Below are 15,828 nucleotides of genomic sequence, written 5' to 3'. Positions count from 1 at the left end.
TTTGTTCGTGCTTGCGAAGTTTATCAAAGGGCTAAAGCAACCATATTGAAACCGGCCGGATTACTACAGTCTTTACCTATACCGGACTATGTTTGGGAGGACATTTCTATGGATTTCATAGAGGGTCTTTCGCTGGTACATGGTTATTATATTATCTTTATGGTGGCTGATAGGTTGAGCAAGTATGCGTACTTTTTGGTATTGTCACATCCGTTTTCAGCCAAGTCGGTGGCTAAAATTTTTGTTAGAGATATTGCTCGATTACATGGCATGCCATGTACGATTGTCTCGGATCGTGATCGTGTATTTATAAGTAACTTTTGGACTAAGTTTTTCAGATTATAGGGGACTCAATTAAACTTCAGTTTGACCTACCATCCATAGACAAACAGTCAAACCAAGGTGGTTAATTGAGGCATTGAGCAGTATTTGAGGTGCTTTGTTGGAGAGATGCTGAGATGATGGTTGGAGTTCTTATCGTGGGTGAAGTGGTCTTATAACACCGCCTACCATAGTAGCATTGGCATGACTCCATTTGAGGTGATGTGTGGACGCACGGCTCCGACGTTACGCGCTTATGATTCAGTGGCATCGGCAGATAGGACGGATGTGGACTTAGTATTGATGGATAGAGACGCCATATTGAGAAGGTTGCGTGCTCATCTTAAACTTACTCAAAACCGCATGAAAGAAGTTTATGATCATAGCCATAGGGAGCAGGAGTTCGACATCGGTAGTTGGGTGTTTGTGAAGGTGCAATCGTATCGATAGGTGACCTTACGTTCGATGCGAAACCAAAAGTTAGCACATTGCTACTTTGGTCCGTTTCGGGTGTTGGAGCATATTCGTTCAATTGCATATCGTTTGGAGCTGCTGGAGAGGTCGAGAGTGCACCTTGTCTTTCATGTTTCATTGTTGAGAGAGCGCATTGGAGATTATGAGATTATTGGATCGGTTCTACCGAAGCCATTGGAGGAGATAGAGATCGTAGAGCTAGTTCGAGTACTTGCTAGACGCCGATGACGATATGATACCAGATTGGAGATGGAGATTCTAGTTGAGTGGCTTGGCAAGCCATCTGATAAGGCGACATGGAAGTTGGAGACTGATATCTTAGAACGTTTTCCTGACTTTTCACCTTGAGGGCAAAGTGGGGGAAGCGTGGTGAGCTGCTACACTTAGTTAAGATCTTTCCTTATTGCATTAGGTGTTTATTTTCATTAAAATAAAATTCATGTAGGTCGCGTTCGAACGCAGGTGAGATCACGTTCGAACATCCTTGTGAACGCTTACATCAGGTTCGCAAATACAGAATCAATCTGTGTTGCCAACTAGTTGGCAAATCATGCTAGGAAAATCTCTTCTTCTTTTCTTTGGGAAGGCTCAGTGATGCATGAGTTAACCTCTATTTTGTCTTGTGATGTTACTACCACCTTACATGTGGTGGGCACCATGGTATAACTATTTTGGGCATCTAGTCTTTTGATTAATACATTCTTAATTAACAAAAAAAAGAACTATACATATAGCAATCTAAATTGTAGCACTCCAAGATATTCTTAGTTTCAATTTTTTTCGCCGACCCTAGCAGAGCACTTTGCTAGGGTTTGGCTTTTTCTCCCCTTGCAAAAAGGGCCTTCCTCGCCTCCGACGACTTGCCTCCTCTCTCTAGTGGGTTCTCTCCTCCCTCTCTCTCTTCTCCCCCCCTTTCTTCCTCCTTTTGACTCTTTCCCCTTCCTCATTACCCGTCCTTTTCACTACCTCGCATTCGTGCTACCGCCGACCGTCGCCACTGTTTGAGTCACCTTAGTAGGAGCTGAAGACTATGGATCTGGTCGGCCTGCTCTCTACTCGTCCGTTCCCTACCATCTCTATCGCTACCCCTTGCCTCGCCTTGGCCTCCATCGCCGCACTAGTGCCTTGCCTTATGTTGCCTCGACCTCTGATGCCACGCCATCACCTTGCCTTACCTCAACCTCTGTTACCGGGCCTCGCCTCGGCCTCCGTCGCTATGTTTCGAAATCACCTCACCTAGCTTTCTATCATTGAAGCTAGCATCTGCTATCTACCCTATTACTTCATGTTTGAGGCCATCTACGTTTTCTTTTGAACTAAATCTATGTGGATGCAATGGGATGTAATAGGCAGTAGATATTTTGCTCTTCCCTTTTTTTGGATGCACAGGTCTACCCAAATAGGGATTTTAGGTGTTTCGTTAAATTCACCGAACTTCATCACTAGCGTGCTTGTATCCTGTCAAAGCTTGCCCCTTATTTAGGTGCTTAGCTTCTCAAAACTCATGTTGTTCTACCTGTAGTGTTGCCAATTGGCTAAGCGAGAGGCTTGCTATTTGAGTTTGGCTTTATCTCCTCTGTATCTTTCGTGCTAGAGGTTTTATTATGATACCTGCATTAACTGTTGTTTAGTTTGTATTACAGCTAAGTGTGAGGCTTATTTCTATGTATGCCATATTTTTTTATTTTTTTATATTTTTGAAAAAGATGCCTGACTTATTAAGGAATTTATTCGTGATTGCTTATGGTTAGTTTATGAGATTATTGAGACAGATTGGCTAGCCCGAAGGATTATTGAAGTAGGAAAAATTAAGAAAAAGCAGTGAAGCAAAGGAGATTTATAACAACGACTAGGAACCAATGCAATCCTCAAATTAATAACAACAACAAAACTAAGTTTTCACATATTTACCGAAACAAACAACTTATATTCTTCAAACAACAATAGTAATCACATATTTATCGAATCAAACAACAATACAACTAGGTCGCAAAAATCTGCTATTGGCTTCTAAAGTAGTGAGGAGCTATCTCGTGCAGCCATTCGGGTCTCACTTTTGTGATCCCTCTCATATATTCTTTAGTTGTAAGAACCAACTCATGATACACAACCCAAGTTGGAGCAGTTTTCTGTGCAAAACCTGAACTTGGGTGTAGGAAGACCGTTTGAGAGTTCTTTGCTGTCTGATACAAACCGCTCTTCAGAAGCTTTGCAGAATTTTGAAAGAATCCTGACACTATCGCCTTCTTTATAGCATCATGATCATTCGGATTTGAAGTCTTTTCTATTTCAACTCTTTGCATGATCACCTCCAGCTGATCTCTGATCTGTCTGGCTCGCCTCATGCTGCGAAGCTGAACGTAGTTTTCATAGCACCAAGCGGCGGAAAAATTGGATTCCTTCCAAGCATTATACACATTCATAAGTGCTATGTGATCCCCAACGTCGCCTGCATAGAAGCTTCTCCTGGCATTGTCGGCATGAATCTTCCTGTCCTTGGGCTGATAGAAGACAGCATTGCCTAGCGACATCATTGAGACAATGGTTATGATCTCTTCGGAGCACTTATATTTCTCTGAAGCGACGATCATCTTGGAGAGCATGGGATCCAGTGGGAACTCTGACATTCTTTGCCCCATCTTTGTCAGGTTGCCGTGGTTGTCGAGGGCATTGAGAGCGTAGATCTGCTCGAGTGCCCTGAGCAACGCCTCTGCCGGCGGGGCATCCATGAAATCAAAATTGACCAGGTCGTTGATTCCTAAACTCTTGAGGGTGAGCACGACGTTGGCAAGATTAGTCCTCTGTATCTCTGGCAAAGTGTTAGCTTCCATATTGTGGTCGTAGCTGTGGCGAGTGTAGAGGCGGAAGCATTTCCCTGGGCCAGTTCGCCCTGACCTTCCTGCCCTCTGATCCGCAGATGCTCTGGAAATAGAACTAATCACTAGTGACTCCATACCAAGCCTTGGACTATATGACTTGATTTTCGCAAATCCGCTGTCAACCACATACGTTATACCCTCAACGGTTAGAGACGTCTCAGCGATGTTGGTTGCCAGGACTACTTTGCGAGCGCCATGCGGGGTCGGCTGGAAGATCAATGTCTGCAGCTCGGTCGGCAAGTTGGCATAAACAGGGCAAATTATCATCTCACTGATCTTCGTTCCGAGATTTCTCGTCCGGTGTCTGAGAAGATCACTCACTGCTTCAATTTCTTCTTGGCCGGTAAGAAAAACTAGGATATCACCAGGTAGTGCCTCCTTGACATGCACCGCGAGGATTGTCACAATTGCAGCATCGACGTAGTCTGGTACGGGTGCCTGCAGGTAGTGTACTTCGATTGGATACGGCCTCCCAGGTATCGTAAAGACCGGGGCTAAGTCGAAGAATTCGCTGAAGCGTTTAGCGTCGAGAGTGGCGCTCGAAACGATAAGCTTCAAATCGCTACGGAATCGAGTAATGTCCTTGAGCAAGCCCAAGAGGATGTCGGTCGAGACAGTCCTCTCATGTGCTTCGTCGAGCATGATGACGCTGTAGTCCGACAAATTGGGACTCCTGAGGAATTCCTTTAGCAGAATGCCGTCGGTCATGTACTTGATCAGCGTCTTCTCAGAGCAGCGCTCTTCGAATCGGATGCTGTAGCCAACCTCGTTGCCAAGTTTGACGCCCATCTCGTTGGAGACCCGTGTGGCTACGCTCATGGCTGCGACGCGGCGAGGCTGCGTGCACCCAATCTTTTTACCGTGGTTCGTGTAACCGGCTTTGTAAAGAAACTGCGGTATCTGACTAGTCTTGCCACAGCCAGTCTCTCCAACAATCACAAGAACCTGGTAGTCGGCGACGGCACGTAGGAACTCTTCACGATATCTGTAGATGGGCAGAGCTCTCCTATCCTTCCTAAGCTTAGAAAGCATGGGTTCTGCCCGAGTTTCATGGATCTCTCCCTTAGCCTTAATTGGAATAAAAAGAGTCGTGTCCTCTGCTCCAAACGTTGTTGCTCTACTAATCTGATTCCTCTCCCACAATTCATACTCTGTCCGCCCATCTTGATCTCTATGGTGATCGCCATCACGTTGTGAAGCGCAGGCAAAGCGTCTCGCTTGATCGACTGCACCGACGGCATCATACGAAACAGGAATGCGGTATCCGTCCTCGTTTTTATGTATCTCGGCCGCGGAGTCAATCAATTCGTTGACGAGCTCGGGCAATCTCTGCCCTAATTCTTGGCTAACAATCTCTCTTGCTTTCTTCTTGATTCGCCGCCGAAGATAGTCTCGTCGCGAGAGCTCCCTCAGACGAGAGGAGGAACTATGAGGCATGGAGGCTTCTGCCTACAAGAAGAGAGAACCAAGAAGAGGAAAACTTGGAAAAAGAGTTTTCTGTTTGAATTACTGACTGGTCCTGTTTAAATAACCATGCGGGCGACCGCGTCCAACCACGTTCCAATTCCCAGTTAAGGACTTGGAATTCGAATTCCGAGTTTTGTTGACTAGCGTTTTTAACGTGCCGAGTCGAGCCTAGCTCGAAATTAATTTTGAATCTAATTTAATATTTGGGTTCGGCTCAATTAAAATTTTAAATTGAACCTAGCCGAGCCAATTTTAAATTGAACCTAGCCAAGCCAATTTTAAATTGAGCCAAGCAGAGCCAGTCCGAGCCTAATTGTAGAAGGAGGCGATGGCTTACTGAAAGTGGAAGAGGTGGAAGAGGTTCATAAGATTTTATTAAGCATGTCTTCTTTTATAGAATGTGAACTGCCTCTACGTTGAAGTTCTCTATGTTTAAGTTCTCTATCCTCCCTGTCTTATTTATTCGTCTCCCCCGTTGCCCTGTCTCTAAAATGGTGATGCAAAGTTTGCTTGCTGCTCCCCCGACCCTTTTGAATTACTCATCGGAATATATAGGAATTGTTAGCTCCTTTGCTCCATAAGCAGCAAGAGACTTGACAGGAGACTTCATTTATTGCAGCATTACTCTTTTCACTCTCATATAAGACATACGTACAGCTAGAAGGAACAACTTGTAGGCATAAGAAAGAAATTGTTATATAATACATCGGTTACAATAGTGAATGCTCAAGATGCATTACACGAACAAGACTATTGATGAAGGCGGACTACTGGACTAGGATTAGATCAACACGGTGAAATGTTCAGAAAAGAATATGTGCAAGTATACAAGAATGATCATAATTCTTATTTAAGTTTCAATTATACTAAAGAAACAATAGAAAACAGTAGATCAAGCAATAAGCTTAGTGTTCTTGTGGAGAGGAGGAAAAAAAATGATTTATGCATATAACCAACAACATATAAGTCTGCAGTTTGGCCTGCAACTCATCACTCTTCTTCTGCTTAATGTCTATAACCATTTATTTAGCTCCTTGAAATAATCTAACTTGATAGAGCAGTTAGAAGAACAAAGAAACCATAGAAATTTGCACCCATAAATATGATGAAATCAGAAAATGAAGTCCATAGAACAACATAAATGTCAAGACTAATGCAAATTCGGCAGCTTTACCCTAATTCAATCAAAGATCTTTTCTGTTCATATGCAACATACTATATGAGAGCTTTTTGCTCTTTCATCCAATGCTTGTATCGCTATACCATCTATCGTTTAAAAGAATCGGAAATGATGAATGCAATGATATCAGCACTGCAATTGCTTATGCACCTGCTGTGAACTCCATGTTAACTTCAATGGAGTCGTGGGAAAAATTATTGTTGGCTTCCTCTTGCTTTCTTCCAAATAAGGGAAGTCCTCTGTGAAATGTAAACCTCGGCTTTCATGCCTTGCAAGTGCACTCTTCACAACCAACTTTGCACAACAGAAGAGATTCCTCATTTCGCATGCTTCTAGTCCAACCATAGTAGGTTTCCACCCTCTCCTAAACAAAAACCCCTCCCATTCTGCCTCCAAATCCCCAATCTTCCATTCTGCAGTTTTCAAACGACTAGTAGACCGAACTATACCAACATATTCCCACATAATGGATTTCAACTCCTCCCTAGTCTCATTCGTCCTCTCTATAATATCATCCAACACATCATTTCCAAGGGACACAGGGAGCATTGGGCAAGCCCATTTGGTGGAGGAATGCATGTCTACATTTGTTTCCACCATATGATCTATCGAAGGTTGCACTGCACGTCGGGCAAAGACTAATGCTTCGAGCAATGAGTTGCTTGCGAGACGATTAGCCCCATGCAATCCAGTGCATGCAACCTCACCAGCAACATATAAACCTTTCACATTTGTCTCTCCTTGTAGCCCAGCACGAACCCCACCACACATGTAATGAGCTGCAGGGACAACAGGTATCGGTTCTCGTGAAATATCCAGCCCACACCGGAGGCACTCTGCAGCAATGTTAGGGAAATGAGAGAGAATTTGTTCTCTTGGTTTATGGCTTATGTCCAGTAGCACATATTTCTCTCCACGCTTTTTTAACTGATCATCTATGCTCCTGGCAACTACATCTCTGGGAGCTAATTCTGCTCTTTCATCATATAACGGCATGAACCTTTGCATTGATTGATTATAAAGGATTCCTCCATCTCCTCTCACTGCTTCTGTTATAAGAAATGCATTCTCCCTTCTCTTAGTTGGCTTCATTGGGAGGCCTTCATCAGCTAACGCAGTTGGATGAAACTGCACAAATCTGTGTTTGTCAAAGAAGCAAACATGCTTAAAATATGGATACACACAGATCTGTGTAAATTTGAAACATTAATGAATGAGCAGATGGAGGTAACAACCAATGTAATTATTTTATCAGAAGGTAAAAAGAGAGAACAGCTATAGCATTTTTCGAAGATTATTACAATCTCCAGAGAGGCACAGAGAGAAGAACTCACTCCATGTTGGAGATCACAGCCTGGGCACGATGAGACATTGCAATTCCATCTCCAGTGGCTACCTGTATCACAGTCCTAGATGTATCAGTGGAAGGGAAAATGAGCATCACAAGCATTATTTTCAATATTTATGTTGCACTAAGAAGATAAGACATTTTTCCGGTAGTTGCATCTTTTACTTGTCAAGCAATGATTCTTCAAAGAATCACATGAGCTTATTTAGCATGTCAATTGTATCTGACAAGAAAATATTTTTTTCTGGAAAAAGGACAGTGCAGAGGATTAGAAGTATGATGTGTATTTCTACTTGTATGAGTATGACGCATACTTCTACTTGCATCAGTGATGGTTGGTTGTGTGCAAGTGAATGCTATTGAACACACATAAAATTCAAAAAGATTCCAAATAACAACAGGGCATATCAGAAAGGAAGAGATAAAAATGTCAAATCACACGCTTTGCTTTACAATACCGGTGGATTAGTGGTTGTGGGGTAAATATGTCCAGCTCCTCCAGATGCAAGCAATGTCACTTTTGATATGAAACGGACAACCTGAATGTTGCCAAACCCGAAATTACACAAATATTATACATGTAAAACAGCATCCAATAGGAGGTTCCAAAAGTTAACAAAAGGAATGATGCAAAAGACTGTATAAGATCAGCTATAGAACCTCTTGAGTTTCTGTATTCAATGTATCCACTCCTTGACAACATATCTCGTTATTATCCTGCAAGATAATCAACTAATTTGATTAAAAGGAGACTCTCTTACATCAGTTTAGACCTACAGGAAAGGCAAACTTGCATATAACATTACAGAGCACAGATATAGTACTGGTACATTATATTTAGGTCATCAGGTGGAGCTAATATAACAGAAGTTCAGAAGTAAACCCTACAATTGATCAGATTGAGCAAACATATGCATATCATAGTGCTAAATATGATATTGATATGCTGTCCAAATCAACATCTATTTGAAGATTAAATAGTGGATAACTCCAAATCAGAACACCAAATATCGACATTGTTTGATGTAGATAAATTATTACATATGGGATCTGAGCCACACTCATATCTGAAAAGAATTTGATGTAAGTACTTAGAATATCTAAAGAACCATGTTTGAATATTTACTAAATCTGATTAAATAAGGTAAATGTGTTTTCACTTTTCAAGACCATCTTTATGAGATGTTCATTTTCTCAAAACTTTTAGTTGAATCCTGATGTTCATATATTTATTTATGTACCTCCAAATTATGAAGAATCTATGTTAGCTTGGATATATATGTGTGTGTGTGTGTGTGTGCGTGCGCGCGCGTGGGCGTAAACTCATATAATATGGAGAGGGATAGAGTGGAACTTGCAGCCAACTGGTCACCTGTTAGATCTAACCTTCGAAATTTCCAAATAAGCTAGAGGCTACACAATATTGGAGTATTGCACGGTACCTTCAGGGTGATCTTACCTCTACATTTACTGACAAACTAAGAAAGCCCATTTTTCAAGAGCTGATTCCTATACACGCAATCCTAAAAAGAAGAGTTTCTGCATAACAAGAATCCAGGTTTTCAAACTGAGCATAAATGACACAAATGCTATATGAGTTAGGCATGTGGCAATGTACACCACTAATCATGTTTCTAACCCTGCTAGACATATCTAGAGTGAAACAGATAGTAGATCACAGCATACTAAACCACTTAGCACTTGCACACATAATTTCTCGAGTTCGATAATAATAAAAGAAAAATGGCAAAAATTATCTGATATATAAATAACATAAAGATATATGCCATTAACAACAAGAGTAAGGCCATCAGAATTGCAACACAATGGAAAAAAAACAATAAACGAAGAGATTAAACAGAAAAAGAAAAAAAGAACCTGAGAAGTTAGTAAATCTATGGCGAAATGGTGACCAAACAAAGCTATGTTAGGATCATTTTCTACAGCTTGTAGCAGTGCTCGTTCAATCTCTCTACCAGTCATGTCAGCAGCATGAACAATTCTGTTGTGAGAATGTCCTCCTTCCCTAGCAAGATGCAGTCTTCCATCCTCTCCATGATCAAATGATGCACCCATAGCAATTAATTCCTTGACACGGTCTGGACCTTCTGTGCACACTACCTGAAGGTGTAATATATAAGGTGGCTTGAACATAAATGAAAGAGCAATATGCAGGAATTAACTAGATATTTATAACTTAAAAATCAATAAAATTACAGATAAGGTTGCAGACAAGTATCAAAATAAAAAAATCATAGGATTGTCCAATTCATATTTCAGGAAAGAACTTGTGGAATAAGAAATTACAGAAAAGAATTAAATACACCATCTCTATGCAGCATTGGGAACCAAATTGTGATTCTCTCAAGGTACTAACCCTTGCAACTTGCATTGCTCCACATATGTGCAATCAGACACCATTAAGAAAATTTTGACCTCAAGTAACCTGAAACCCAAGTAATGCAGAGTACTATTAATTGTCAGGAATTCCCACAACATCTGTACACAAGTTGCTGCAATAAACATTGTTTCCTTCCACATACCCCTACTTTCCCAATCCTTGCCTGACTATGCCAAAGCACTGGTTTTACTTGTCGGAAGCTTACATATGGAGACTTGATAATTTTACCTATTCTATAGTTCACAATCATTACCAAGAAAGCCACTTATATGCCAAAAAGGTAGTTCGAGTGCATGAGGCTCTCCCATGCATGAGGGTCTAGGGAGGTCAAGATGCAGTATGTTTTAACCCAATACTGAAAAGGCCGCTTCCAACTTTCCATGACTCAAAGCCATAATCACTTGGGTGCAAGAAAGCAAGTATTACCATCACAAAGTCAATCAAACAATATTAATATTAAATGATTTGCGAGGTACTTATGCTCAAGATTTAGCAAGGGTTATTATGAATTTAGCAAATGGAAATCAGACCATAAAATCAAATTCTCTTTCTTAAGGAACTAAAAGTATCAGTCCTTAGATGAGAATGCTATGCAAGGTCTGTTCCAAATTCCAATAAGGATCATGCAAATATAAAAAGACAGAAACTCCTAGACAAGTTACAAAATTTATCCATACAAAATAAAAAAGAAGGTTGGAGTTTCAAGGAATTAGAAATTTTTTATTTGATTTAGCCTAAGTGTGTGGTTTGTGCTCATCTATCAGAATTAGCTGCCGGATATCAGCCATTCTATCAGGAATTAGAAAGAATTAGGTTTCTAAAGGAAGATAAACTAAATTAGCTGACTTTACTGGGAAATTTGTTTAGAATTTCCGTATTAAGTCACTTGGAACTTTTATTGTTTCCTATTGACCCCTAATTTAGGTTCCTAATTGAAAGAACTGCCACAAGACCAACCTTACCTCTATTCCCTATTTCAATATTTAACACAGCCCAAGTGCTCTATGGCTGAATTAAAGTTTCGTTGAGCCCTAGGCCTAACCTAAACTTAATTGTAAACCTGTCCAATAATCAATTAGCCTTTCTGACAATCCAGTCCATTACTAGAAACCTAAATTTCAGTTTTCTCTCAAATTTTGCAGGACAGAATCTGATTTTAATAGTTTGATTTAGTTCTTTCTTAACTTCCTTAAGCATTGGTTACTCAATAATTAGTTCCTTTGGGCTTGCGTTCCAATTAAATATCAAGGCCCCAGGGGTAGTGTTTTGCATCCATTAGTGCCAGTCATCACCAAATTATTTATGTATCAGGTTATTTGAATTATAGGTTGCTGAAATCATCACTTACAAGGTCTTACTTCAGGTTTACACCCATAAGGTAATTCACTATAAAACATCATATCCTCTCCAGGAATCTATAATGGACTTGTGCAAGATATAGAACTTAAAACAAGTGCAAGACCGAAAAAATCCCACCAGCTGAAATATGAAAAGACATTAACAAGGAGACTATGAAGAAACTTACCCTTACAGTCTCCTCATCACAGAGATAAGCCCCTGCAACAATTGTATCTTGCATGTGACTCTCCACAGAATCTAAAGGGCACAAAACAGCACTAACACCACCTTGCGCGTAGTTTGTGTTGCTCTCCTGTGGCTCTGCTTTAGTAATAACAGCAACTGATCCATGTTTGGATACTTCTAGTGCATACCTTAGGCCAGCAACACCACTTCCAATAACCACAAAGTCAACATACTTTGTCATACTGTCCTGCAAGCATGACACAGTAACATTCCTGATGGTACTGTTCCTGGAACCAAAAGGATTTTGAGAGAAGCCACTAGTCTTTGTATATAAGAACCTAGGCATAGTAGAGAACCTGGCACACGGAAGCAATACACGCCCTTGAGTCCAGAAAGTCATTACATATGAAAAATCTAAGCTTATTTCACTGTGATCGATAAATGAAACAAGAAACTTGAGCAATCTGGGGAGATTATGATTCATTCAAGTCCAAATATCAGAAAAGTGCAGCTAAGAAAATATATATGTAAGCAAGGACTCATGATCTGTTGGTTGTTAAGAATATATACTTATTTATGAACTTGATAAATAAATCATAATTCATTGGGAATTAAGAACTCATATGTAGCCTGCCACATGAAAGTTGAAACACAGTGTTAAATACAGTAAACATTACCATTCAAAGCCCAATCTTTTACTGAGATTGAAAATGTAAAAGTAGAATCTCATGTAACTTGAGAAAATCATGGTTCATTTAGGTGCACATACCAGATAATGTAGTTGAAAAATATTTGAACAAAGACTCATGATCTATTAGTAGTAAGGATATTGTAGTGACATTCAGATTTGAGAAATTACTGTGAAGTTGTATTATGGAGGACACTGTCAAGTAGTGATGACCTCATACTTAAAAAAGAAAAGCAAAAGTGGAAGCCAGGAACTGCTTTAAGTAAAAATATTTATGAGAAGACCACATTTAATAGCTAGCATTTTGAAGATCAAACATTTTTCACCGATGCAAATAAATCATGAAAAAAACTGATTTGAAGATAGAAAGAACAATGAAGATAATTAACGATAGAATTGGTTGATCACATCCTCAAAAGTTTGCAGCTGTCACAGCATGATGAAGCTAATGAAGAGCACCACATGCATCCACCCACTATTTGTCTTATGTTGAGATTATTGACCACAGGAAAAGAAAAGAAAAAATCATTTACCATTCTAAACAACCAGCAGGCTCTAAAAAAGTTTGTACAATTAAGATTCCATATAACCCATATTTCTCTATCACAAATGCAATTCGTGCAAACATTTAGGCACATAAAGTTCGAAAAGGATGCCAAGAAACAAGAGTCCTGAAGCACAGTGGAAGAAATTTTTTGCAGGCACCTACTTATAACTTGATAACTGTACCTTGAAATATCTAATTGGATGCATCTCTTGAAAGAAAAACCTGGTAGTCTTGAAGGTTGCAGGTGGCCTTTCTCGAAAGATAACATCCCTTGGCAATGCATGTTAGCACAGCCACTCAATAAACTAGCCATTGTTGAACTATTTCTGCATAAAAAAGAATCAAAATGAAATACCCAACAGAGCAATACTAGAGAATATATAGCTCTATAGCTTTGTTGGGAGGAAGACATCCCTTTATCTTATCATAGATTTATGCAAGAGATGAAAGAATTTAATTTGTTTACAAAATTTAGCAAAAAAAGAAAATATGTCACATTACTGGAATAAGAATAACTAGACAAACAAAACAAAGAGCGCTAACAAAAAGTAGCCACCTTTATATCAGAGTAAGAAATAATCGAACAAGCCAAGTACAAATGAAATATCTACCACCAAATACATGTGCCCTTCAATTGCATATAGCCATGTGATTAGAGGCTATTTCATTCATTGCGCAAGTAATTATTGATAATATTGATCTAAAGCCTTATTACAAGTAACTAATATATGAATTCTTGTTGACAACTATGTAATGATTACTCAAAATAAATGGCAAAACTAATGATGTACGGTGTAATAAAAGTAAACTCCCTTACCTAAACAGTTTACTTAGTATGTCTACCACTGATATAGTATCTAGGATTGATAATAAAAGTGATTTCAAATTCATAAATAATAGTATATATGAAACAAATAGGATAGCCAAGGAAAAGGCTGCTTAGTTATTTTATTAATTATAACAACAGTAATAGATAAGAATTACTAAGTTAATTTTATACTATATAATACTGAAATAATGGTAATTATATACCAAGACCTACTAACGCAAGTAGATGGGCTGCAAAAGAACCAAACCTCATATGGGTTGTTGGGCCAAAGGAGGCCCAACATACTATAATCACCAGAAGTCCAGAACGAAGAGAAAAGGATTGCTGTGGGAAATAAAGAAGAAAAGAATGAAAGGAGAGGAAGAAAATTGAGGAACTCAACGTCCTGGGAGGTGCTCATCGCCGGCGCTGCTTGGGTCCGACCAGGATATTGTTCTAGGAGAGAGAGAGAGAGAGAGAGAGAGAGAGAGAGAAGAGGTGGTGAGGGAGATCAAATGGCGGCAATGTGATGAGATCGATGACGGTGGCCGACTGACGAAGCAGAGAACCAGCGAAGCAACCTACACGGTGACAATCAAATGGAAAGTCTAGGAAGCCGGTGAAGAGTACGGACCCGATGAGAACGGTGGGATCAAAAACTCCCTGGGTAGATGTGACGTCGAACAGAGGTTACCGGCCGGCGAATTTTGCCTACGAATAAAATACAAAAACGGTGGCAAAATGCAAACTACTCAATAAAAATGAAATTAATTTCTATGGATGATAGAACACTTGAGTAGTTAGGCAGTAAAGAATAGTAATGGATTGAGATTTGCTAAACGGCGGAAGGGGTTAAAGCATGCAGGTCTACGAACGTTAAATATGTATTTATTATTTTTTAATCCGGGTGTTACAGTAAAGGAAGAAACCACAAGATACAATGAAAAAAAGAAATGAACTTTATCATAGAAATCAATCTATTTTAATTCGAGAACAAAAATCCAACATGGGTACCCCAATCAAACATTTAATCACACGACTCATCTGCACTCCCGTGGATGAAAATCCACAAGAGCCCAAAAGTAATAACCAGATCAAAAGGTGAAAAAAAAACTCACCTTTTATGCGCTCGAATCCTCCGAAGAAGGAAGCAGAGACAGAGATACAGAGAGAGAGAGAACAACCAAAGCTTGAACCTCGTATTAACAACTCCCAATAAGATCGAAGAAGACGAGAAGAAGAATAAAAAAGGAGATTCGAGTAATCTTCCCTATACCCTTTCGTCGTAGTAATCTATGGGGTTGGAATTGGACTCGAAGGACGAAAGCTTTCTATTAAAAGTATGATATAATAATGAGGGAAAGCGAGGGGGAAATGGAAAAAAGAAAAAGAAAAAGGAGAGGAGAGGAAAATTCCTCTCTTTTCGAGGCGCCACATCTTTCTGCGAAGCTCACCCAATCGGCGTCCTCGCCGTCCGTTTATTTTTGAAAATAGTCCTCTTGTTTATCTTTATTTATTTCTTCTACGTGATGGAGAGATGGAGTTAGTTGGAGGAGAAAGGTCTTTCAAAACGGCACGGTTGCTTTCTACTTCAAGTCCACCGTGACACATTTATGGCTGCATTATTGCACCCGATAACTTACCCATATAAGGAAAAGTTATTTACTAGTTACACACAAGATTTTAATTAAAAGAAGGCAAAAATAAATAAAAAATTATGTTAGAAGAAACCAAACAAATAAAAAACATAAACAAAATTTTGTTACAAAAAATTATAGAATCACTAACCCCGTGCCCTTCCCCTGATCTACCAAATATTCGTTGGTATCCTCCTGATTGTTATTTAAGTACAGTAGAGTAGTAGGGTGGGAGGCAAAGTCCAGCTTTGGTCCAACCACTGTGATGCTAATATTATTCCAATTGAATCTATATATAAAAGTGGTCAAAGGATTTGTACTTTTTTGAATAACTAGGAACCGCACGATTATTGGCGGCGATGCTGAAGTTTCGTAGATCCTCGTTAGATTATGTGATGTGACACTCTCTGCCATTGGATGTCCAAGTGGACGAGGTTTTTCTAGGAAAAGGGCAACAAGATTCTCAACTTTTGGTTTGGGAATCTTTGGCCAGATATGAAGGCCAGAAATTTTTGTACAGAAGTAGGTCTGTTTTTGAAATGAATATATATATA

At 39.7% G+C, this 15,828-nt stretch overlaps 2 protein-coding genes across 2 annotated transcripts; both read right to left on the bottom strand.

Moving 5' to 3' along the window:
* Positions 1-2,721: 2,721 nt before the first annotated feature.
* On the bottom strand, positions 2,722-5,149 carry LOC140778841 (pre-mRNA-splicing factor ATP-dependent RNA helicase DEAH1-like). The gene has a single exon (XM_073123718.1). The coding sequence runs from the start codon at positions 5,109-5,111 to the stop codon at positions 2,796-2,798; it is 2,316 nt and encodes a 771-aa protein (XP_072979819.1). The 5' UTR covers positions 5,112-5,149; the 3' UTR covers positions 2,722-2,795.
* A 1,053-nt stretch (positions 5,150-6,202) lies between these two features.
* LOC140778865 (L-aspartate oxidase, chloroplastic) lies at positions 6,203-15,095 on the bottom strand. Its single transcript, XM_073123758.1, has 8 exons — positions 14,756-15,095; positions 13,012-13,155; positions 11,596-11,950; positions 9,548-9,790; positions 8,330-8,386; positions 8,128-8,208; positions 7,656-7,717; positions 6,203-7,459 (listed from the first exon to the last, which is right to left on the bottom strand). Exons 2-8 carry the CDS (start codon positions 13,140-13,142, stop codon positions 6,448-6,450), a joined length of 1,941 nt encoding a protein of 646 aa, XP_072979859.1. The 5' UTR covers positions 13,143-13,155; positions 14,756-15,095; the 3' UTR covers positions 6,203-6,447.
* Between the last annotated feature and the right edge of the window lie 733 nt (positions 15,096-15,828).

The sequence above is a fragment of the Typha angustifolia genome, chromosome 15, assembly GCF_048772165.1.
Source record: "Typha angustifolia cultivar Huaian chromosome 15, ASM4877216v1, whole genome shotgun sequence".
NCBI lineage: Eukaryota > Viridiplantae > Streptophyta > Magnoliopsida > Poales > Typhaceae > Typha > Typha angustifolia.
The sequence above is the reverse complement of the archived record's forward strand: the minus strand, read 5'-3'. Positions and strand labels throughout refer to the sequence as shown.

What these genes read in the sequence shown, in the direction of transcription:
- LOC140778841 (XM_073123718.1), bottom strand. Translation starts at nt 5,111, where the DNA reads ATGCCTCATAGTTCCTCCTCTCGTCTGAGGGAGCTCTCGCGACGAGAC.
- LOC140778865 (XM_073123758.1), bottom strand. Translation starts at nt 13,142, where the DNA reads ATGGCTAGTTTATTGAGTGGCTGTGCTAACATGCATTGCCAAGGGATG. An exon ending in GTGATGAGGAGACTGTAAGG is followed by an intron (nt 9,791 to 11,595) that starts GTAAGTTTCTTC and finishes TTACACCTTCAG; the next exon opens with GTAGTGTGCACAGAAGGTCC. An exon ending in TAGATTTACTAACTTCTCAG is followed by an intron (nt 8,387 to 9,547) that starts GTTCTTTTTTTC and finishes ATTATCTTGCAG; the next exon opens with GATAATAACGAGATATGTTG.